This window comes from Carassius gibelio, chromosome B20 (assembly GCF_023724105.1).
Source record: "Carassius gibelio isolate Cgi1373 ecotype wild population from Czech Republic chromosome B20, carGib1.2-hapl.c, whole genome shotgun sequence".
NCBI lineage: Eukaryota > Metazoa > Chordata > Actinopteri > Cypriniformes > Cyprinidae > Carassius > Carassius gibelio.
The window spans coordinates 17,994,011-18,018,116 of record NC_068415.1 but is presented as its reverse complement, the minus strand read 5'-3'; the positions used below and the strand labels follow the sequence as shown (position 1 = coordinate 18,018,116).

The 24,106-nt window shown below is 41.0% G+C and overlaps 1 protein-coding gene across 12 annotated transcripts in view; it reads right to left on the bottom strand.

The window, feature by feature from the left end:
- Positions 1–375: 375 nt before the first annotated feature.
- Positions 376–24,106, bottom strand: part of LOC127983865 (meprin A subunit beta) — a 163,470-nt gene continuing 139,739 nt past the window's right edge. For 5 of the 12 annotated variants that reach the window (XM_052586237.1, XM_052586238.1, XM_052586234.1 and 2 more), the window contains exons 4-15: positions 5,459–5,518; positions 5,331–5,374; positions 4,977–5,055; positions 4,737–4,854; positions 4,345–4,523; positions 3,991–4,209; positions 3,704–3,856; positions 2,056–2,271; positions 1,515–1,982; positions 1,189–1,374; positions 884–1,108; positions 376–785 (exon numbers count right to left, since the gene is read on the bottom strand). In XM_052586237.1, the coding sequence (XP_052442197.1) occupies positions 784–785; positions 884–1,108; positions 1,189–1,374; positions 1,515–1,982; positions 2,056–2,271; positions 3,704–3,856; positions 3,991–4,209; positions 4,345–4,523; positions 4,737–4,854; positions 4,977–5,055; positions 5,331–5,374; positions 5,459–5,518 (1,949 nt within the window). In that variant the 3' untranslated portion in view covers positions 376–783. Of the gene's footprint in view, positions 786–883; positions 1,109–1,188; positions 1,375–1,514; positions 1,983–2,055; positions 2,272–3,703; positions 3,857–3,990; positions 4,210–4,344; positions 4,524–4,736; positions 4,855–4,976; positions 5,056–5,330; positions 5,375–5,458; positions 5,519–5,623; positions 5,643–5,894; positions 5,980–17,932; positions 18,105–19,158; positions 19,260–19,336; positions 19,523–24,106 lie in introns of those variants that run through there. The other 7 variants (XM_052586239.1, XM_052586241.1, XM_052586240.1 and 4 more) reach the window with 4 other exon arrangements.

The following is a 24,106-nucleotide window of genomic DNA, read 5'->3' as shown; positions in this document are numbered from 1 at the left end:
CACATTAGATATGGATACTGATTTTTAACAGTGTGACCCTTTTGACTTGACTAGTTTAGATAGAAAGTCTTCGAGGCAGCTCTAATGAAATCCTTTAAGGTGTCGCGGTCTCAGTCAGTGGTGTGCTGATCTTCTAACTCACATTAACAAAGACCAGGTCGAGGAGTTTGACCAGAACAAGATTAATATTTTGCTGGAGTGCATGCAGGATGACAACCAGGTCATTGTCTCAGAGAATGTGATGTTTCTCATATAGTGCAGTGCCAATGGACAGCTGCATCTCTTGAAAATTCAGGAATGTAAATAACATTTTAAATTATTTGTAATATAGCACTTTGTTAAAGACCATAAGAAACCACTCATAAACTGTGAGCATCAATTGTTGAGTATTTATTTTGATCAAGTGCTTTTATTTTTTTTACATTTCCATGTAATAATTTAGCAAAAGCGTCTGTCCAAAGTAATCTACTAATGAGTAGTACAAAAAAGCAATTCATCTTATGAAAGCAAAGACTACGAGAAGTGCTAGTAATCTAGTAACAGTATCGTCTTGAGAATAGTACAATAGTTTTATCAGCTGTATTTTATTTTTTTATTCATATTCATTTTGGATACAGAGAAGGGCAAGCTGATTCAGTAGCTCCATTTTCGGTAATGAAAACACAATCTGACAAATTCTGGAAAGATTTTGTTTTTTTTCCTCCATTAACGGCTTCATTATGTATCCTGCAAGGTGTCATAGGGATTTTCTAGTCCACTGTCCTTTTGAATGGACATCTAGGTTTCTGTGGGAGAAAATTCAGTTTAATGGGAGTTACTGTACTGTTTAATAATGGTACAATTATCTAGTGTGGGAGGAGAAAACTGGTATATAGAAACATACAACCATCTGTCCTCTCCGGTTCAATCTCTCTGTCTCTTTCCATTAGTCTCCCCCTCCTCCGCATGTAGAACATTGCGCCCACAGCAAGACCCAGGAACATGGCAGCCGCCACGAAGACACTTATTGCCACTGTTGCTGTAGAACTTCCAATGGTGTCATCTATCTCTAATTGCAGGTCTTGGATTTCTGGTCTCCCGGTCTGAGTCTTCCAAAGTCCAGTCACATCTATCATTGACGAAGTGAAAAGTTAAAACTCTTGTCCTAATTCATAAAAATTACACTGGTATGGAATAAAAATGGCAAACCGTCAAGAGACAGGAGGAAGATGACATCATTTCCTTTGATGAAGCTTCGACTCTTCAGACGACCATGTGTGATGTAATTGCTGGTACCGGAACCCGGACCCCGGTAGAATTTACTGCCATCTGTGTCAGTGACTAGACTGCCTACTTTTCGTGGGTCATCCCAGAAATACTCAACATTACCCATGGCTGCACAAAGAGAGAATATACTATTTATAAAATGCATTTTATTGACTTCAAACTTAACATAATCTGTAACCAAGTACTAAGAATATCTTAGCATTAATGGCTCATAAAAATGCCTCCCCAACTCTTTGTTTGTGTCTTACTGTCAGTTGAGGTCTTGGTTGGATCTGTAGTGATCATCCTAATGTTGTTCATGCGATGTTGGATGTCTGGATTCTGGTCCATCAGCTCCATAGATGCCTGACGCCATGGACATGGCCATTGGAGATTGTCATCATTGGGTCCAGAGGTCAAGTGGAGGTATATTGCCATTTTATCTGGACTATCCTTCAAACCATTAATGTACAAACCAATCTGAAATGAGTAACCATCTGGGGACAGGAAGCGGGGGCTGTAGGTTTTTGAACCGGCAGGGGTTGTAGCGAGAAGACTGGAAAAATCACGAATGCGCCAAGTGTATTGAGGACACTGGGTCTCTGAAAGGTTGATGTCGTCCAGAGACAGACCACCCTTTGATGTGTCTCTTCCTTTAACCCCTTCAAATACTACTCTGAATTTATCAGAGACATCTAGCGTAACATGATATAGTTCCCAGGATCCTTGAAGTCCACCTAGGTTGTACAAGTATAAGTTACCAATAGATTAAAATTATTTAATTGGTGTTTTAAACATAAAAAGTATTACCACTGATCTTCTGAATGAGTCTCAGGGCTCCTTTGGGGTTTTTAACTGTGTATTCACGCACCCAGATGTTTAGCTGGTCATCAATGCCCCCGCTGTTGTAGTGATAAAACTGCAGGCATTGGGAGGGTCTTTTGGGGTAAAAGAGGCGACTTTCCAGGTAAGCCTTGTCACCCTGGGTTCCTGTGGCTGTGCTGAAATGCATGAAGAACCCAACTCCTGGGGAAGTATAAACTTTATTAGATAATTGGGTATTAAGCCAGTCTTCTTGCTTTCTCTTTAGAACTTATTATGGAGTTTAAAGATCATTTTACATGTCATAATCCTTGACAAGAAATGCCTAGAGAAGGTCAAATAATGTTTCCCTAGAGTATCAGTAAAATGTTTATCATGAAGACCAAAGTGCCACCATAAAATCGTAAAACAGTTATCAATGCAGGATTTTGGACTATGAATTATTAAACCTTTTACACAGAGGTGATATAGCAATGAACAGACAAAACTAAACAAATAGTCTTCCATGTGACACCACCCTATTTAAAGAAATAGTTCATCCAAATTCACCCTCATGTTGTTCCAAACCCGTAAGGCCTTTGTTCATCGTTGGAACACAAATTAAGATTTTATTTTTTTATTTTTTGTGTGAAATGCAAGAGCTTTGATCTTCCATAGACAGCATAGCATCTGACACATTCAAGTCCCAGAAGGATAGTATGGACACGATTATCATGGTCCATGTGACAGTGGATCAACTTAAATTTTATGAAGCTACAAGAATACTTTTTGTGCACAAACAAAACAAAAATAATGACTTGTTTAATTGGTTTCTTCTCTTTTGTGTCAGTCTTCAATGCGTTCAACACAGTAGTACAATGGATGGGTGTGGTGCTGCTGATGCAGTAGTCCCTTTAGATCCTTTTCACAGTAATACCAGTAAATTGCTGTGAAATTGCCAGAACGACCTTACTGGTACATACAAAAAATACACTGTTCACACAGGCAACAAATGTTTTTTTTTTACCTTTTTTTTTTTTTTACACACCATTCACACATAGGTTTCAAATTACCGGAATATTTTGTGACATCATTAATCAGAAATTACCTCCTGGTCTTGTGTGTAAACATTGAAGGGTACTGTATATGCAGTCAGTGTTTTTATTGATGTTTTCATTTTTGTGTCAAACGTTCACATTTAGACAGCAATTTTGGCCCAGAAACATAGAATAAGACAACTTCAGACTGGACTACACAGCACAGAGTAAATGCTTCATTTGAATCAGAATGCTATGATTGGACCAGAGCCATTGAATTTTTAATTTCAATGGCTTTAGATTGGCCCAGAGTACATATCTTACGTCAGCGAGTTCTGAACTCACACATTCTTATAATAGGAATCTTCATTCTGCATTACAACCATCATGCATGACAACCAAATATATTTGAGGTTATATGGATTTTGAGCCAATGTGATTTCACAATATACAGGGCCACCCAGCACGAAGTTGCATAAATGGAAACATGATTGCATGACTTAACTCACTTATCTCATTTGCATGAAGTTTTATTTCTAGCAATAATGTGGCTCAAAAATAGTTTTCATTGTAAATAAATGCAAAACTACAATGAAATTTGTGATTAGGGGTGTTCATACCTTGACATTGACCCAGGTTGGTGTAGTCCGTCTGTGGACCGCCCTCTACCATTTGTACACGAGCCCATTTGGCATTTCCACCATCACCCTGGATCATACCACAGATATTCGGCTCCTCAAAATTGCAAGAGTCCAAAAAAGTTGAGGCTGTAGCTGGAAGAATTATGAAAAATGTTTAGGTGAGTGAGAGAATTATTAGTTGAGCAAGTAGTCTTTATCTTATCAGTCAAACTAATGTCAATATATTTGAGGATTATTCCACAGAAAGTGCTTAATCATAAACTTACTACAATTGTATAGGCGATTCAGCTTGAGCAGGTCATTGTCACTAAACTCCATGCGTTGACCAATCACATTCAAGAATTCTGGTATTTTGGTTACAATGGTTGGTTCACTGCCTTTGCTGAAGGCTGTCTTACTGTAGTGCATGACTGAACCATAATCATAGGGCACACCGAGAGAGCTTGACTCCGTTTCATCATATGAATTGAAGTTGTGCTCTTTACCTACGCGAGAAACAAATGGCAAAACATTAAATAAACAAACGTGTGGATTTTAATATTAGAACATATACATTTAGGAGTTTGGCAAGACAGAATGATCTTATTGTTGATGCGTGTATTTAAAAATTAAATAGATACCCTCTTGAATCTGGTCCCACACAATGGTGACATAGTCGTCTCTGTCAGATCTGGATTGCTCATGCCAGAAACCCAGCGCATGCAGAAACTCGTGCTCCACTGTTCCTAAACTGTCACAGTTTGCACCAATTGACAACTCTTGTTTCCCCATCTTTCGATTCCCCACCTTTGAGTAACATCTGATTGAACACAAAAACATCCCGACAGTCAATGGAAGAAAGTCCAATGTTTGCACATGTCTTCAAAGGTCTAAAATGATTAGAGACTAAGATATTATTAGTCTAATTAAAAACAATATAATTATACATTTTTCAATAATAATAAAAAAAAAAAATCCATGAGCATGGAGCATGGCAATATGAGTTCAAATAATGTTTTTGAAGTTTTCTTACCCACTGCCTTTAAATACGGAAATGTAGTTTGGCTCTCCATCCCTGGGTTTGAAGTCAATACAGGTCTTGAGTCTGTATTGCTCAAATGCTTTCAGTATCACACCTTTAGCATTGATTTCTATTAGAGAGAGAGAGAGAGAGAGAGAGAGAGAGAGAGAAATTCGGAGCATATATTAAGTTCAAATTTAAATGACTGGACTGAACAACTAAACTGTATCAGTTATTATTCTATTCACAGACCGAGGCTGCTGTCTAGGACATATGGCACAGTGGTCGGCCAGCGATACTCTTCACCCAGGATAGTGTTTCTGCCTTCTCCCTGTTAAATGTGAACCAAACATGGATTTAGCCTGTAACTTTTGACTTTTGTTTTGTTTGAATACAATTTTATTTAGTTGTGATGTTTAGCATTTGAAAATTTACTGTATTTAAGTGTATTTATACATTAGTTTGATGTTAATGTTGACATTTTCTGAAGGTTAAGAATGTCCTAAAAATGGTTTATTATTATTTTTTAAGCCCAGAGATTCAGGTCCTACTTTGTATCATGTTTGTGGAAAGTGACATGAGGATTTGTTCAAAGAAAACACTGACCTCCTTTATCAGAATGTCTCCTTCCACCAGGTCAAGTCCTGCCGCTGTTGAATGAGACAGCAGTTAATGCAAACTGTTATAGAAATTATGCTACAGATTTAAGATTTGATATTAATGTTTCCACAAACCTTCATTTATATTAAATATATCCTGGTCTTTTCCACCATCCACATCAATTTCTGTATTGCCTTCAAAAAAAAAAAAAAAAAGATAGAACATTATATCATAGGACATTAAATCATTACATCATATGAATACATTGTTATATTCAAAATAATGTGATTATGACTCACCTGTGAGTGAAGATGTTGGCTTTTAAAGAAAACATTAGAGAGATAACTGTCAAAGGTGCACATTTACATCAACAAACTTGTAACTTGCTATCATAAAATTACCAAAGACTATTTCATTATAAAACTCATTCAGTCTTCAACAAGGCCATTACATTTTACCATAACTGTGTTAGTTATGCTATAACATACGTTATGATCATTTGCTTCTGTTTAGCACAATATAAATCAACACATGATCACAAAATGTATGACATCTGAATTCTGTACTCACCAAGCACAGGGCTGTGGCACATCCGCACAGAATCAGTAATGTATGGAGAGACGCCATGAGAACTTCACTCTAAGACGCTCTCTTCAGAACATCAGTGCATTGTGTATTAACCAATTTATAGAACAAAAGAGCCTAGTCTGCAGTGATAAGAGCCTGTACCTGATAGTGTATGATTTATTACTCTAATGGTTAATGTGATATTATTAGGCATGATAAAAGTAATTATTGATAAAGACTTGGCTAAGAATGATTTTAAAGCAATAGTCCAGCCCACATGAAAATTTGCTAAAGATTTACTCACCCTCAAGCTATCCAAGATACAGATGAGTTTATTAAATATTTAACGCATTTAAAGCAGGGGCAGGGCTAGGGATTCTAGGGCTTTTTTTTCCTGACAAGAATTGTTTATTTAAACACAGAATGTCTTAATGTGAGCACATCAAATGAGAGACTATTCAGACCCACACTCCACCTCAGAGTGAGTCAAACGGGCATGGAAACAGACAGGTGATGAGGGAGCTTCAGTAGAACAACAGTGAACTGCGGTCAGATGAGATGTTGTCAGTCATGTCAGTCATATACTCATAGCATATGCACTTCATTTCCACTGACAAATACAGTGTCGTGCACTGTATATAATTTAATTTGAGTGCACGTGCAAATGAAACTATGAGCATGCAATGTCATTGTTATGTCATCAGTTAAGTCATAAAGTTACAATAAAGTTTAAAGTATGCATGCATATAAGTATTTAAGTTTGAAGCACATTAAGAACATGTCTGAAATGCAGTGATTTTCAAAAATGTCCTGGTGCACTGTCTTCCTCATCTAACACACCTGATTCAACTTGTTAGTTCATTAGTAGAGACTTTAAGACCTGAAGCATCGCAGAAAAGGTAAGAAGAAGTGAGAAAACTGGATGCGTGTCAGTTCCGCATTTAGTTCAGCAGTGGCAGCTCTTAAAATAAAAGCAACCAAAAACCTAATATAGCAAGCTGCTGTGTTAGTTCTGTTAATAAATAAAAAAAACTAAAGAAAGAAAGAGGAAATCAATACATTTTGACAGCTTTATTCAAGGGCACAGACAGCTAAATATGAAATTTATTTTATAATGGGTTTATGTGAAGATTGTTTTAAGTTCACTTAAATTAGATGTTATTTTTAAAAGGTCTAATAAATGTTCAAACTGATAGCTCTCAATTATACTGTAATGTTGACTGGCTAGTCAATGATTAAATGCTAGGGGGGGAAACAAGAGATATCAGTATCCCAGCCAGCAATGACATGTAGGGCCCAAATGGGTTAACTGCGGGTTCCATGGTTACTGTGTGGGCATGGGCTTTGGCTGGGTGAAATCAGCGGGTCCCATGTAGGTTTTGTAGTATGAGTCCTACATAGGAAGCCCATATGAGCTGATTACATGGGCCCCATAAGGGACAGGCATGGGCCAATTAGGCATGGGTTTGAACTGAGAACACATATATGGGTCCTGCATAGCATATTTATGGGCCAAGTGGGCATGGGTTTGAACTGGGAACACATATATGGGTCCTGCATAGCATATTTATGGGCCAAGTGGGCATGGGTTTGAACTGGGAACACGTATATGGGTCTTGAATGGCATATTTATGGGCCAAGTGGGCATAAGTTTGAACTGGGAACACATATATGGGTCTTGAATGGCATTTTCAATTTGATGGGGGCCACAGCTTCTAATGTATTAGAGAAGATAGTGCCCATGTTGTCAGTCATTTCATCTAGTTCATGTGTATTTTTGGGAACACATAGCATTTGAGATAAATCAGGCAGGATATTTGCGAATCTGTCTTTGGTGGCTGGAACAATAGTTCAGCCATATAGTTAATATCAGTGATACGCAGCATGCACGATACAAGGAAATTGTCGGAAACATCATCACTTTGAGGTATGATATCTACATAAGTAAGATTGATTCCATGCGATATAATTAAATCTAAATTAAAAGCACTCATCTGGGCCCCACATGTCATTGTTGGCTGGGATGGTATCAGTGATATTTGCCTTCAGTCATAAAAAGATGCAATTAAACTAATATTAAAAATATACTAATGTATGTTGTTTCTACATTAATTAAAACAATTAATGTGAAATTATTGCAATATAAAACTATGTTTAAAAAATGTAATGTTAGGTGGGATTATTTGTGATTCATTTCAGGAAAAAAAAATGTGACAAGTTATTTTTTAATTGACTGACAGCTAATATACGATAATACACATGAACAGTAATATACTGTATTACTGTTCAATTTTTTCCATAATATTGTGCTTTGCAACAAAACTATCAGCTATCAGTTGGGTTAATGTTAGGCCCTGTAATTAGCCAACGGAATTTTAAAATCTGTGTAATTATAATTTAAATCATACTACTTTTCAAACATCTCAGACCTTATGGCAAAAGGTTATGGGGTTTCCAAAAAAAAAATAAAAAAAAATACTTTCTGTTACAGAACAGAGCATTGATTTCATACCTGTCCACTGTAGAGAACGTCAGGAATGAAATCATGTTCATCAGGCATTTTGGGAGACACAACAAGTGAATATGGAATTAAATTATACATCAATAATCCCATTAAATATTAGATATTACTATTTAAATGTTGCCAATTATTACTCCAATTATTACACTTCTTTTTCATTAAATGTTGCTCCAAGAACACATTCATATGCAAATAAGATATAGTGTATAGATAAATTGCATTGAATGGGAATATTAATTTATGGCCATTTTACCCACATATTGCATAAAGTAAAATGGTGAATGAAATCATTCCATTATATCTTTCATAACATAGTTGAGAATCATCTTTATTAAAATTTCCTAAAATAATTTGCAGCTTTCCTCTCAGACCTTTTGGTTACAGTCGATAAAGTGCTAATGGTCTGAGATTTTAACATTCACGCTGATAATACAAATGATGCATTAGAACTTTTGCATTTTACTGACCCAATAAACTCTTTTGGAGTCAAGTAAAATGTCACCGTGCCCACTCATCGTTTTAATCATACACTAGATTTAATTATATCGCATGGAATCAATCTTACTTATATAGGTACCATACCTCAAAGTGATGATGTTTCCGACAATTTCCTTGTATCGTGCATGCTGCGTATCACTGATATTAACTATATGGCTGAACTATTGTTCCAGCCACCAAAGACAGATTCGCAAATATCCTGCCTGATTTATCTCAAATGCTATGTGTTCCCAAAAATACACATGAACTAGATGAAATGACTGACAACATGGGCACTATCTTCTCTAATACATTAGAAGCTGTGGCCCCCATCAAATTGAAAAAGGTTAGACAAAAAGGTAGGTACTGTGCCATGGTATAACAGAAATTCATAGTCTTGAGCGTAAATTGAGGAAAACGAACTAGAATTGCGTGGAAAAACATAATAACCAGCTATTGTCACGGTTCATGAATGCACTGTTTCCTGCTCGTCTCTTGTTACGTCATATTGATTGTTTCATTTGGGTGTTACTGCTCTGATCATCTGATCAGCGGCAGCTGCAGCTCATTCCACCAGCCTACTTAATGCCCTGTCTTTCGTCTCTTGTTTGTCAGATTGTTGTTTGAGGTCCTCCGTGATTCTTGTCTGTGTCCCATCTGCTCAGCTTCACCTTGTGTCTTGTTCCTGTTCGCTCGTTGTGGATTACCAGTCATCCCACGGATACCTCATCATCACCCACCTGCACACTCAATCACCTTCTCACCAGTCTGTGCTGCCATCGAGGTCCCTGCGTCACCCACCATCAACCCAGTCTGGCCATACTTCTCTAATAAAGGATCATTTTCTTGCAACTTGCTTCCTGTCCTTTATGCGATCGTGACAGCTATAGACAGGCTCTAAAAACTGCCAGGGCCGAGCATATCCACATGAAACTCATTAAAAATAACCAAAACAATCAAGGTTTTTATTTAGCACAGTGGATTAACAAATTCTGATTCAAATATTCCCTCAATGTTTAATAGTAATGACTTCATGAATTTATTAACTGATAAAAGAAGAAATTCAAAAACCAATGTAGATCCTACAGCGTCTAATACTTCAGTTTCATCCATCGCAACCAAAGATATGCAATTTCATATTTCTTGTAATACTGGCCTTAAAAGAAAAAAAACGTCTCAGGTTACGAATGTAACCATGGTTCCCTGAGAGGGTACGAGACACTGCGTCCTCTGAAGGGACACTATGGGGAACACCTCGTCGTGACCCGTGTCTGAAGCATACTTTGAAAAACGCCAACATGTTGGCCGGCAACAGACTCTGACGTTGCTACTGGCGCGACTATAAATATTCTCCCGTAGGACTCGTCACTTATCTTCTTCGTGAAGCTTGCGTCCGAAGCATGGCAGGGAGCTAGAGGATGCAGTGTCTCGTTCCCTCTCAGGGAACCATGGTTACATTCGTAACCTGAGACTTTCCCTGTCAAGGGAACTTCGAACTGCGTCCTCTGAAGGGACACTATGGGGAACAGTATACACACGCCGCCATGCTGAGGGGAGTGCAGGCCAGAATCATGGCAAACACTAAGTACCAACTCTACCATTTCACCGGGAGTCGCACCTGGGACGGTTCGACGGCTGTCCATGGCATTATCCCTTATGGCCAAAGGCCTAAGCTACATACCCAACTTACCTGTGGGGCCTCGGCCCGGGGTAGAGCTGAAGGCTTGGAATCACGAAAGATTCCTTTAAAGGGGGGGTGAAATGCTATTTCATGCATACTGAGTTTTTTACACTGTTAAAGAGTTGGATTCCCATGCTTAACATGGACAAAGTTTCAAAAAATTAAGTTGTACATTTGAATGAGTATTTTTGTTCCCAAAATACTCCTTCCGGTTTGTCACAAGTTTCGGAAAGTTTTTTTCGAGTATGGCTCTATGTGACGTTAGATGGAGCGGAATTTCCTTATATGGGTCCTAAGGGCACGTCTGCCGGAAGAGTGCGCGCTCCCGTATAGCAGAGCACTGAGAGCATAACAGGCATTCACTGATCAGAGTGAGAGCGTCGCGAAATGTGACAAAAGGAGTGTGTTTTTGGTTGTCAGGGCAAGACAACCCTGCACAGATTACCAAAAAAAAAAAACAGCATTAAGGGACCAGTGGATGGAGTTTATTTTTACAGAGCATCAATGGAGTTGTGCACGTGTTTTTGTTTGTTCCCTGCATTTCGAAGATGCTTGTTTTACAAACAAGGCCTAGTTTGACGACGGATTTGCATATCATTTATTTCCTAAGGATGATGCAATCCCAATGAAAAAGGGTCACGATCGTGTGTTGGAACCGCAGGCGGTGAGTAAAACTGCTTAAAATACCTCTGCCTCCTTGTTAGTGCGTCCGCCTCCCATGCCGGAGACCCGGGTTCGAGCCCCGCTCGGAGCGAGTTGTTGCTGCTGCTGCTCTCGTTCAGTTTCAGCCTCGGGATCTGATTCTGGATCGTAAATAAACAGCTGAATCTGACTGTAAGCCATGGTTTGTTTTGGATGATGGTTTTTCCCTCACTGTAATGTCACAGCTTCCACATGCTCTCAACGCAAAAGCCTACTGGCGCTCGTGATTCTTTAGCTCCGCCCACACGTCACGCCTCCAGCCGGTCGTGTTTTTCCGGGAAAAATCGGTACAGACTATCTTTCTCTTATGAATATAATAAAACTAAAGACTTTTTGGAGTTATGAAGGATGCAGTACTACTCTAAAGGTACTCAAGATTAACAGGATATTGAGTGAAAATGAGCATTTCACCCCCCCCCCCCCCCCTTTAAAGGGATACTGCTAAGAACCTAGCACTGTCTATTACCAAGTCTTGCCTGTCATAAAGGAGGGGCTCTCGTGGCACTCTGATAGAGCAGTTCGTAAATGGAATGTCTCGGGAACAGAGCAATTGGAGGACGGAACGTACAGATGAAGCCTCGGCCATGCCTGTACCATGGCGTCCAGCCCCAATGGGGCTAGATGAGTCAGAGGAAGCCAGAGGGGATAGTGCGATGCTCTCTCAAGCCGCAAAACTGATCCACCAAAATCTGGCCAACCTTTCCAACTCTGCTTCAACACCTTGGTGCGAAGGCGAAACTGAGAATTCAGTCTCTTGCTGAGAGGAGGAGTCCGAGCTCCTAGCAGCATGCTCATAGGCAACCATTTCAGAAAAGGGGTTGAATGAAGCCCAAGGAACCCCGGGGCTAATCATCTTAAGAAAGAGAACGAAGCGGAGCGCGTAACAGGATTTCAGAAAGTGCGCAGAGTCTTGTGTGCACACTCACCACTTAAGTGGATTTCAGACAGTGTGCAAAGCGTTAACGTGCACACTGACCACCATGTGGTTTTGAGAAAGTATACAGGCTTAGCGTGTGTACTGAAAGGTTACCTGACAACCGCAGTATGTGGGAGCTCACCTTCAGAGAGACCTGTGAAGCCTAGAATCTGATAACCACAATATGTGGGAGTTCACCTACAGAGAGGCCTAGAGAGGCCTACTACCTGTTACCAGATAAGCACCTCAGTGGAAACTGAAAGTAATATGGAACTCGACTCCAGGGAGGTCTGGTGAGGCCTACTACCTGTCAAACAAAAACCGTAGGAGCTCGTTTTTTAGTGGAAACGCACAGTATGTGGGAGCTAAATCTCCAGGGAGGCCTGGTGAGGCCTACTACCTGACAACCACAGTATGTGGGAGCTCGCCTTCAGAGAGACCTGGTGAAGCCTACTATCTGAAAACCACAATATGCTATTTAGTGAAAACACACAGTATGTGGGAGCTAAATCTCCAGTCCCGCTTGCGTTGCGCCCCCTTCTGGTCCTGACCGTCAGTAAGGCGGTTACTATGAACATAGAACCAACCAAAACATCATAGGTCCAGGAAAGGAGACTGTTATGTGAGAAACTTTCCACCTAACCTCGATCAGGTGGAGAGCTGGTGGCTACAGGGGAATTAGGCAGGGGAGGATAAAAACAGAAGTTAAAACAGAGGTAAAAAAAACATCCGGAGCTACTAGGTATCGCTCTGATTCGGGCAAGGATGCTGCCTCGTCTGAATTACATCCCCAAGACCCTGCTTACCTCTCCATGACCCGCGGTTCCTCTTGCCCCTGCCCTTAGGCGGGGGAGGAGCGCGAGCCACGACACTGGCCTTCTGCGCCCATCTATGATCTTCAGATCGAGATGGGCCAGGACCCCTTTGTTGTTCGGGCTCGGACCTGGACCTTCGTGGAATGAAGGATTTAAAGGCAACTAGGCGCGCCCTTGCCTCCCTGAACTTTTCGACCACCATCTCGACGGAGGTACCGAAAAGCTCAGAAGGCGAGACCAGAGCATCCAGAGCGACCAGAAGAAACCCCCTTTCTTCCCTCCCGATGTCTGCCAGGTTCACCCACAGATGTCTCTCCATTACCGCCATGGCTGCCATAGACCTGCCCATGGCGGAGGCGGCCTGCTTGGTAGCCCGGAGAGAGAGGTCTGTGGTGCGGCGCAGCTCGGCTACCTGGTCAGGTGAAAGGCCCTCGCCTGTATCCAGGTCCTTCAGCAGGTCAGCCTGGTAAGCCTGAAGCACTGCCATCGTGTTCAACAAAGCCACAGCCTGACCTGAGCCTGCTGCGTATGATTTGCCATTTAAGTGGGATGTATCCTGGAGGGGCTTAGATGGCAAAGAGGGAGATTTAAGAGATGACGTCTCATCCTCTCATAGCCGTTTCCATGCATTCCCTCGATATCAGCATAACTTGTATGCTGAAACCACTTGATGCGAGAGGAAAACGGCCTCTTCCATTCCTTTTTGACTTCTGCATGCAAGTCAGGCAAGAATGGAAGGCTCACCTGGGCTGGAGGGCTGTGGTCAGACAAATAACGCTCATCGAGGCGACCTCGTGACGTTTCCTTTCTGGCACTCTTCCATGGCAAGTCTAATTTTCCTGGGCGCGATCCATAACCTCTAACAGCTCCTCATACGCAGGGCAGGAGGATTGACAAGGCTCAGCCTCAGCTTCTTCGACACTCTCGGATATCTCCTGCTCTTTCTGGGTAGAACCCAGCAGAGCACTAACTTCAGTGTCAGAATGGGTTAATCACAATGCATCTTCCTCCCAAAGTTCGCTCTCGTTTGCCGCCGGAGAGTGTGAGAGGAAAAGTCCCTCTCTACACTCCTCAGCGAGATCCACCTGTGATCTCCACAAGCTCATTCTCCTCCGTGCCTCGGCAACGGCGGGTCCTGAGCCGCGAGATCCAGATGGCTGTCCCTCTTTACTTGAAAAGAGAGACAAAGGGGGGCGGAGCTTTTTCACAGAAAAACACTCGCAGTGCGCGCAGATTGCCCCCTCAAGGACATCGCGCGCGTGCTCTTCACCCAAACAAGAGACGCAAAGAGTATATGTGTCATCAGGTGTCAAATAACGCTGACACGGATGCACACACTGTCTAAACGCCTTGCTAGTGGATGCCATGATAACAATAATAGATCGCTCTTACCGTTTTGGTCGTTTCTCAGATGCACGCTTCAAACAAATCAGTCAATGAAGACGAAGATTTAAATCCATAAAATATACATTGTTTAGACAAAGTGGCCTTCCACAGATCTTCACCTCAGCTGTGCCTTTCATTATCATCTCAGTGATGTGTGACTGAGGTCTCTTATTGAAGATAAACCTGGAGTCAACGTTTTCTTCCTGCTTAAAGAAACCATTCCATAAGGGTGTCTCTAATCCCAAAACCTTGTCTGTTTATTGAAAACCTAAAGGATCTAAGAAATGAATTCATTTCCATTTATTGGGGATTATATTTCCAATCCACCTCTGTTCATTCTTCTTGTATTTTTGCCTTTCAAAAATAATGTTTATCCAGCATTTGTTCGCCTGTCTAAATTAATGTACTTCCTGGAATGCAGCTGAATATGAATACAAAAGTAAACTTGGATACTCACTGTGTCTTCCTTAAGTTATATACACTCAACACTATTATAAGATTTCTTTTGAATGGTAAAAAAAGAGTCCAGAAAATGCTGCTAGTAGATACTAGTGGGAAGTTTATAAATAGTTCAGTTATTTGACTAAAAATACAGCCGGTTATCCAGACTATGCCTTTTTATCTGTGCCGCCAATGCTGCTGGCTACTGCTGAGTGTTATGGAGAACAGGTCAGTGAAGAGATTCAGGCCTGTTAGCACTTGCACGCTAATAAATGTTTCAAAATCAACAGCACATGCAGCTCTACTAAATGCTTCTGAAATCACAAGCAACACTTCAGGTAATAAATTTACTTTTTGTCTCTTTGTTCATTTCTTAACCCTTATGTTGTGTTCCAGTCATTTTCAACCAGAGAGGATTCTCATTATACTATTTTATTATTTAATTATTTTTCGCATTTCCAACTTGGTCGAAGGTGTGACAGTTTCTCATTCAGTTTCTCTGTATTTTGTCACATTAAAAAATGTGGCATCCAGGATGTACACAGTTACTGATAATCACTAACCTTTAAACAAATAAAATGCATCAATGAGTCAAAGTTCCTAGATTTCAAGATAATAAAAATCTTTTGAGCCAGTGTTTATAGAGGCCTCCCTGCTGATAACTGTACCTGCAAAACAAATGCTAGCATAACAATTTTGTTACTTTATATACCTGTAGGTCAGCTATCTTAAGTAGAAATATCCCACATCTGAATTGAGCAGAATGCAGCAATAATAAACTTCCTACATTTCCCATTAACATAAAAAAAAAAAAAAAAACTCAATAAAAACTTTTAATTGCTGTTTGATGTCTGGCGATTTATCTCAAATTTCTTGTGAGATTCAATTAAAGTGGAGGTGGTGTACAAGCTGGATGCTAATAAAGAAAAATCATTATAGTGAGTGTACGGTGACACAGTGTAGAACAAGGGAATTAGCAAATGGTGAATATACAAAGATTAAATCTATTCATCGTCCCTTTGTGGAGAAGTTGTGGAGTGATAAATGTCCTTTTATTGTGTGGGTGGAGTGTTAAACACATTATAACACAAATCAACACTCACAGTGAAATATGTCCCTGAAGAACAAACCCACCAGCTCCTAAGTCCTCACATGCAAATCTTGAGTTTATTTTCGGTGCTGATCAGAAGTTTGCATTTTGCTGTGTAGCTTCTGTAATTCTGTGTAAAATTCTCCTGTGGACTGTAGATTGACAGAGCATCACCCCAGCTTTCTGGAGGTTGTTGGTGATTTTACAAACATGTATTTTAGGGTTCATTTTCACAGCTTTTATAATTTGTCTGTCATCAACTACGGTTGTTTTTCTCAGCCGATCAGGTCGTTGTTGTTTGCTGATGTCACAGGTAGTTTCCAAATTCTTGATTTCTCCATGCCCTTTGTTTTTCCTATAGTTCTAATTGACTATCTTTTTTTTTTAGCATCCAACTTGCTTGCTTTTCGGCTTCCTCTTCATCCTGGTTTGTGTGTCATCATCGAATGCAAGAATTAGAATGCAGAAGCAATGGATACAACTGATAAGACAAATTCCCTGCTTTTAATATCTGAAGAATTAATGCAACATCTTGCTGAGATGAATATTTAAGTCAAGTTCACGTAGGCAAAAGACTTCTCCCCCGCTGCTGTCATCCTCCATTCAGCATTCAAACTGCATGCCGCGTTCGGTTACTACAGAAAGATGGAACTTCTCTTCAAGAGTGCACAATAACTAAGATTTAAAAGCGTTAAAAGAAAATGCTCAATAAAATATGGCACAGATATTATACATTATTCTGACATCTGCTGGTCAAAGCACAAACTGCACTGGAGATGTGTGTACCGTTACAGTAGATCCAAGGTTGAAGAACTATGTTTTAGGTGGTGGATTACACTGATTGATATCTATCAGTTATGTTACCGAAGTAATGAAATACTTGTACTATTTATGTATTACTGTATGTACATCAATTATAATTAACACTTTCAAATTCAACTCTATGCTTTTGTAAATAAATAAATACATAAAGAATATATAGAGAGATAGAGATAAGTCTCTTTTCCTTACCAAGGCTGCATTTATTTGATCAAAGATGCAGTAAAAACAGTAATATTGTGAAGAATTATCACCATTTTAAAGAGCTTTCATGTTGTAATATATATAAAAATGTAATTGAATTTTCATCTATGAGTTCTCAATGACATTAGAAACAATTTTACTGTTTAATTGTCCTATTATTAAATAAATAAATAATAATATATATATTTTTAATTATTTTTATGTATTTATTTTTATAAATATGCTGCAGTAGTATGCAGTGTCTGGCAGTAAATAATAACATTTTGAGTAACTGAATCTTAAAAGTGCTCCATTTGTATGAAAAAATCCCTAAAATACAGACCAGTGGGTCAAGGTCCAGAGAGATTCCCAATGTGTCATTCATTTCTTAAACAAAATCCAATCAGAATGCTTTAGTATGACAATCTTCCATTTTACACTTAACACAGGCCTTTGAAAATGTATGATTCATTTTGTGATGTTTCACTGGAGAGATCTGAAGCCTATGTATCACACCATTTAAAAGTTTACAAACTCATCAAAAGTGACAGTAAAACCATTTATAGATAGATAGATAGCTCTTCTGAAGTCCTTTAAGGTGACCCGGTCTCAGTCAGTGGTGTGCTGATCTTCTAACTCACATTAACAAAGACCAGGACGAGGAGTTTGACCAGAACGAGATTAACCTTTTGCTGGAGTGCATGCATGATGACAACCAGGTCATGGTCTCAGAGAATGTGATGTTTATCATGTAGTGCAGTGCCAATGGACAGCTGCATCTCTTGAAAATTCAGGAATGTAAATAACATAACAATTATTTATAACATAGCAGTTTCTTACAGACTACAACATACCACTAATAAATTGTGGGAGCATTAATGGTTGACTACTTCTTTTGATGCTTTTATGTTATTCATTTTGCAACCACTTTAATCCAAAGCAACTTACAAATGAGGAAAACAAGAAGAAATTAATCTTAAGGTGGCAATGAAGATTGAATAGAAACTGAATAGAAAGAAAACTTCCATTATTTTAATGCAAGTTATGATTCAGTAGTGCCAGCTCAGTAATGAAGACACAAGTAATGAAGTAATGAATATTTTTCTGTCTTCACTGAGGCTTCTTGATGTATCCTGCATCTCATAGGGATCTTTTATTCCATGGTCCCAGGACTCTGGGGATCTGCAAGAGAAAATGCAGTTTATTGGGAGCAGTGTTGAGAAGGTTCATTTGGAAATGTAATAGTTAACAGATTACAAGTTACCCTATGTGAAATGTAATGAATAGTGTATCTATTTAAATTGCTTTATTAAAGTAATGTTTCTGATTGCATTTGATGTTTTTTTTATTTTATTTTTAATTACTTTTTCTAAATTTCGAATCATTTTCAAACATTTAAAGCAGGCAGGGTTAATGTCATCACTGATTACTGTCAGACTTTCGATACTAATTATTTAATTTTAAAGCACAGCCACCACAAAATCAGACTTTAGCACCTCAATTTACTTTGAGATCATTCTGTGGTATACTGTTTTAAAATTATAATAAGAAACCATTAAATAGCTATGATACTGTTTTTGAAATCAAATCTTTGCATATCTGTGGCAGGAAACACTGACATCTAATGATTCCTGAAATAAATCATTAGTCCTAGTCTGTGTCCCAAACTCCTAAAACACTGGTGTCTTATAGTCAAAGAACTCCGTCCCTTTCTTACAAATAATAATACTGCAGTTCTCATTCACGCACTAGTCACCTCACGTATAGACTACTGCAATGCTCTTCTCACAGGTATTCCCTCCAAATTGCTGCATAAGCTTCAATTGGTTCAGAATTCTGCAGCTCGTGTTCTCTCTAGAACACCTTATACTGATCACATTTCTCCAGTTCTCCAGTAACTGCACTGGCTTCCAGTAAAATATAGAGTCGAATTCAAAATCTTGCTACTCACTTATAAGGCAATTCATAATCTTGCACCACAATACCTTACTCAACTTCTCCAGGTTTACACTCCTTCACGTTCACTTACATATTAATCTTCAATTTCTCTTGTGGTACCTCGGATTCGACTTATGGGTGCCAGATCTTTTAGTTATGTTAAATTACATAATTCCGTTAATATAACTAGTTACTTCCCAGCAATAAATAGAAGTTATCCGTTTACATTTATTGATGAATAATGGTAGCCCTACAATTATCAAGTATGGGAGGAGAAGACTGGTATTTGGATACATACAACCATCTGTCTCTTTGGATCCTCCTCTGCCTCACGTTAATCAATCTCTAATCGCAGGTCTCTGATTTTTGGTCTCTTTGTCTTCAAAAGTCCAGTCACATCTATTGATAAAGTTGAAATTTAAAGCTCTTATCATATTTCATAAGAATTTCACTGGTATTGAATAAGAACTGCACACCTTCAAGGGAGAGGAGGAAGATGGCATCATCTCCTTTAATGAAGCTTCGATTCTTCAGACGATCATGTGTGATGTAGTTGCCAGTACCGTAACCCCTCCCCCGGTAGAATTTTTCACCATTTTTGCCAGTGACTAGACTGCCTACTTTTCGTGGGTTGTCCCAGAAATACTTACCTTTACCCATGTCTGTACAAAAAGAGAAGAGACTATAAAACACATTTTTGAACTGTGCTGGCAAAATAAGTCACATAAAAAAATGAGTTATTTTTCACATTCTCCATTAAAAGGCCTTCAAAATTATGAATTGAAAGAATCAGACGAATAATGACAGAGCTACATTCTTTTGAAGTCAAAAGAGTCAGCAAACTCAATTCTGAGAAAAATCGCGTTAAAGTTTACTGAAGGAGCCAAGGCAAAATCACAAAACTGAATCTTTTCATCCACTTTTTCCTTACTAATAATTACTATATTAATATAGCTATTTTTATTTTATATTGGTTAAATAAATAAGAACATAACCTATGCAAAAAAAAGGGGGAAAAAAAGCAGTAGAATAAATATAAGAAAGAAACAAATAATGCATTAGGCTACCTTTTGTATTTTACATCTAAACAAAAGCATTCAAGTAAGAAAAAACTAATAATTAAATGCAAATCTATCGATCACTTAGAGAGCGTTGACTTATGATGTTGGTATATATATATATATATATATATATATATATATATATATATATATATATATATATATATATATATATATAATTTTTATATTGAACCAACATCATAAGTCAACGCTCTCTAAGTGATCAATAGAACTGTAAGTCAAGCAGATAGACAGGAATAATAGTTCAGTTCAGTTGTTTATTCAACAACTGTTCCAAACCAGTTTGGCATCATGTACTGTACAGGGCCACATTTACCTCATATTGTCATTATTAATGTCAATTTCAACAATTTACAATTTACTAATGCATTATAAAAATCAAAAGATGTGTTTGTTAACATTAGTTAATGCACTGTGAACTAACAAACTACAAATAATAGTAAGAGTAATTTCATTAACAATAACAAAGATTAATAAATACTGTAATAAATGTATTGTTCATTGTATGGTCATGTTCATTAATACATTAGCCAATGTTAATGAAATCTTATTGTATAGTATTACCATATAGATGTATAGGCCTGCAAAATACTGATGCTACGTTTACGTTTATACGTTTATCATTGCATGTGTCATTATATTAACATTTAACCAAAATCAAGTTCAAGTAAAAAGTTGTTGACAAGCTAACACCGCAAAGACAGTTTGGGTATTGCATTTATATTTTCATGAACTTGTAGGTTATAGGAACTCGAGCTGCGTCGAGAACGTTTGGGGAACGCGTCCAGCGTGACGTCTCTGAATAACATGTATAATCAGTCCAAAGGAAGGGCGAGACGTCATAGGCGGGTGACGACAGAGACCAGGAAGCATAAAAGCATGAGCGGCGAAGCCGGATATCAGCCTTGTGTCTTCAGCAAGCGCTCTGTGTGTGTGTCAGTCGCTATCTGTTTGTGAGTCTTATTTAGTGTCATTTGTCCACTGATAAACTCCATTGTCAAAGCTTCAATCAAGGGAAGTTTTGGGCGAGAGCAGGCAGCGCTCAGGCTGTGTGTTTTTCCCTGCCAAAAAAAAAAAAAAAAAAGGGTAGGGACACACGCTGCTCGTGTGTTGTCTGCTTGAGAGTGAAGCACGCAGTGTCAACTCTCGAGGGAGTTGACGGCTGCAATGCGAGCCTTTGCTTCACTCTCAGAAGGCTCTCTTTGAGGAGAGAGCTTTCACTGGTGTTTCTCGCTGTGCCAGCCCCGCTTTCGCCGAGGCGAAACGGTGGTTGTGCTCGCGGGACTCGCTTTCGGATCTGCTGGAAGGAATGTAAGACGGGCAAGTCCCTATCTTCTTTCTTAGCCACCAGATCCGGCGCTCTCGGTGGTCAGAAGCCCGCGTTTGCGGTACTTTCTCCCCGATGAGAGGGCGCGACGGCGCTGCCTGTCTTTCTCTGAGGAGATTGATGTGGAAAGGCGTCGATGAGCTCGCCAGTTACACAAGCACCAGTCACACAAGCACCAGTTGCACAAGCATATTATGCCTAATATTAACATAAGCAGCATTAATGAAGAGTGGAGCTAGCGCAGTCAGCTCTCGGGGGGCTGACTGTGCTTTTCTCACTGTTAAGCGCTCCGCTCTCGCCGGGCACTCTCTGAGGAGTGTGTCCGTGCATGCGATCCTGCAGTTGCGGTCGCGCGGTTGCCGAGGCACAGCGGCGACCGCGATAGTGGGAATCGCACATGATCTGGCGAATGGGTTGGAGACGGTTCGTCCTATCTCCGCCCATGTTCACTAGATCTAGAGCTCGTGCTCGAGGCTATGAAACCAGCGCTGCGGTTTATTCGCCCTCTGAGACCCTGAAGTTCCAACCGTGTTCCAGCCCCACGTGCCGGGGTGTCACTTTTGTACTCCGCAGACGCTAGAGTCAAAGTGGCGCTCCCAGGCCGAAGGCTTCTAGTGGAAATCAGTTCTACAGACCCTTGGTTTAGCTGGATAGCCTTCATCATAACGTCCTGACGCCTAGGACGTTTTGAGGGCCAGCTCCCTCTGAGGAAGAGTGGTGTACACTGCATTACACGGTGCCTGTCTCTCCTCAGTGCCCTCAGGAGATCGTTCTGCCAACCCTGCCGGTGTTCCAGGGCGCAGCGATCTCCGGCGAGCGCTTCTCTCAGTTACCGCCCGGAAACGTAGCGGTGCTGAGAGGCTCGCTACCTCTACAGAGGTCTCTAGAGCAGCTAGTACAGTCATCCCCTGCCGGTCCACCGCTTCAGGGCACCGAGCTAGTGGCTCTAGGCGCACCAGAGGCCAGTCTCGCGAGACTGGTTCTCTTAGGAGATCACATGGCGGTGTGGGAGCCCCTGCCAAGTGTACTTCATGGGGTCCTGCCCCGAGCAGGCTCTGGTCTAGTCTTCCTAGCAGACGATGTGGGTCTGAGGACCATCGTTTTTAGGAGACTTCAGCTGCGAGAGTCCTGATGCTGTGGCTCAGGACCTCGGAGGGCAGGCCCCTCTGGGGAAGGGCGGTGTACACCGCATTACACGGTGCCCGTCTCTCCTTAGTGCCCTCAGGAGATCGATCTGCCAACCCTGCCGGTGTTCCAGGGCGCAGCGTTCTCCAGCAAGCGCTTCTCTCAGTTACCGCCCGGAAACGTAGCGGTGCTAAGAGGCTCCCGACCTCCTGGGAGGTTTCCAGAGCAGCTAGTTCGGCCGTCTCCTGCCGGTACGCCGCTTCAGGGCACCGAGCTAATTGCGCTGATGCAACCAGAGATCAGTCTTGAGAGGCTGATTCCCTTAGTATGCTATATTGCAGCGTGAAAACTACTGCCAAATGTGTCTCAGTGGGTCCTGCACACTGTAGTGAGAGGCCACAGAATCCAGTTCTGGTGGGCCCCAAGCAGGCTCTGGTAATGGAACAGAAGTAGACTCTCTCTGAGGAATGGAGACCATCGAGGTGGTCCCTCCTTGGGTTGCAGAGTCCGGGTCCTACAGCCGGTAATTCACTGTTCCGAGGAAGGATGAGGTGTTGTGTCCTTTTCTAGATCTGTGCTTTTTGAACCTCTCAGTCAGGGGACTGAAGTTTAGCAAGAATGCACAGGCCAAGTCCGAGGACTGGTGTGTCACGATCTATCAAAAGATGCACTTATCTCCATCCTTCTTCATCGGAAGTTCCTGAGGTTTGCTTTTGGGGGCAAAAGCCACACTTTCCCGACTCAACCACATTGTTGATTGGTTGATATCAGCTGAATCTGAGCAGATGGCGGTTCGGTCACATGAAAGAGCTGGTGTTAAGACTTAACGCCAAGAAAAGTGTGGTTTCTCCAGTTCAGAGAACCACTTATCTGGGCATGGTGTGGGATTCGACCACGATGCAGGCACGTATGTCACCTGCTCGGATCAAGTTGATCCTCACTGCAGTCGCGAGAGTGAGAGAAGGCTGGTCACTCACTGTCAAGCAGTCACAGAGATTGCTGGGTCTGATGGCAGCTGCGTCCAACGTGAATACTATTGGCCTGCTGTTCATGAGACCCCTACAGTGGTGGCTCAAGACCAAGGGGTTCTCCCTGAGGGGAACCCCTTCTCCCAGACCTAAGAGGTCACCATGTGTTGGTGCGCACCGACAACACAGCGGTGGTCTCTTACATCAACCATCAAAGAGTTCTGCACTCATGCCATTTATACAACTAGCGTACCAGATCCTTGTGTGGGCCCAGGATTAATTCCTCTCGCTCAGAGCAGTTCACATTCCTGGGCATCTTAATATGGGAGCAGACATCCTGTTGAGACAGGGGCCGAGGCCCGGGGAATGGCGGCTTCACACTGAGGTGATGAAGCAGAGTTGGAGATGTTGGCCAGACTCGGGTGGATCTGTTTGCGACTCGAGAGACATCGCACTGTCCCCTCTGGCTTCCTCTGACTCATCCAGCTCCACTGGGGCTGGACGCCATGGTACAGACATGGCCAAGGCTTCATCTGTACATTTTTCCCCCGATTGCTCTGCTCTCAGGAGTTCTGGAGAGAGTGCGCCGGGACGGAGTCGAGCTGCTGTTAGTAGCCCCATTCTGGACGGGCCGGGTATGGTTCTTGGGCCTGATTTCTCTTTTTGACGGCACTCCATGGGAGGTTCCCGTCAGGAGAGATCTCCTCTCGCAGGCGGAGGGTGCGCCCCCGCATGGAGCTTAGA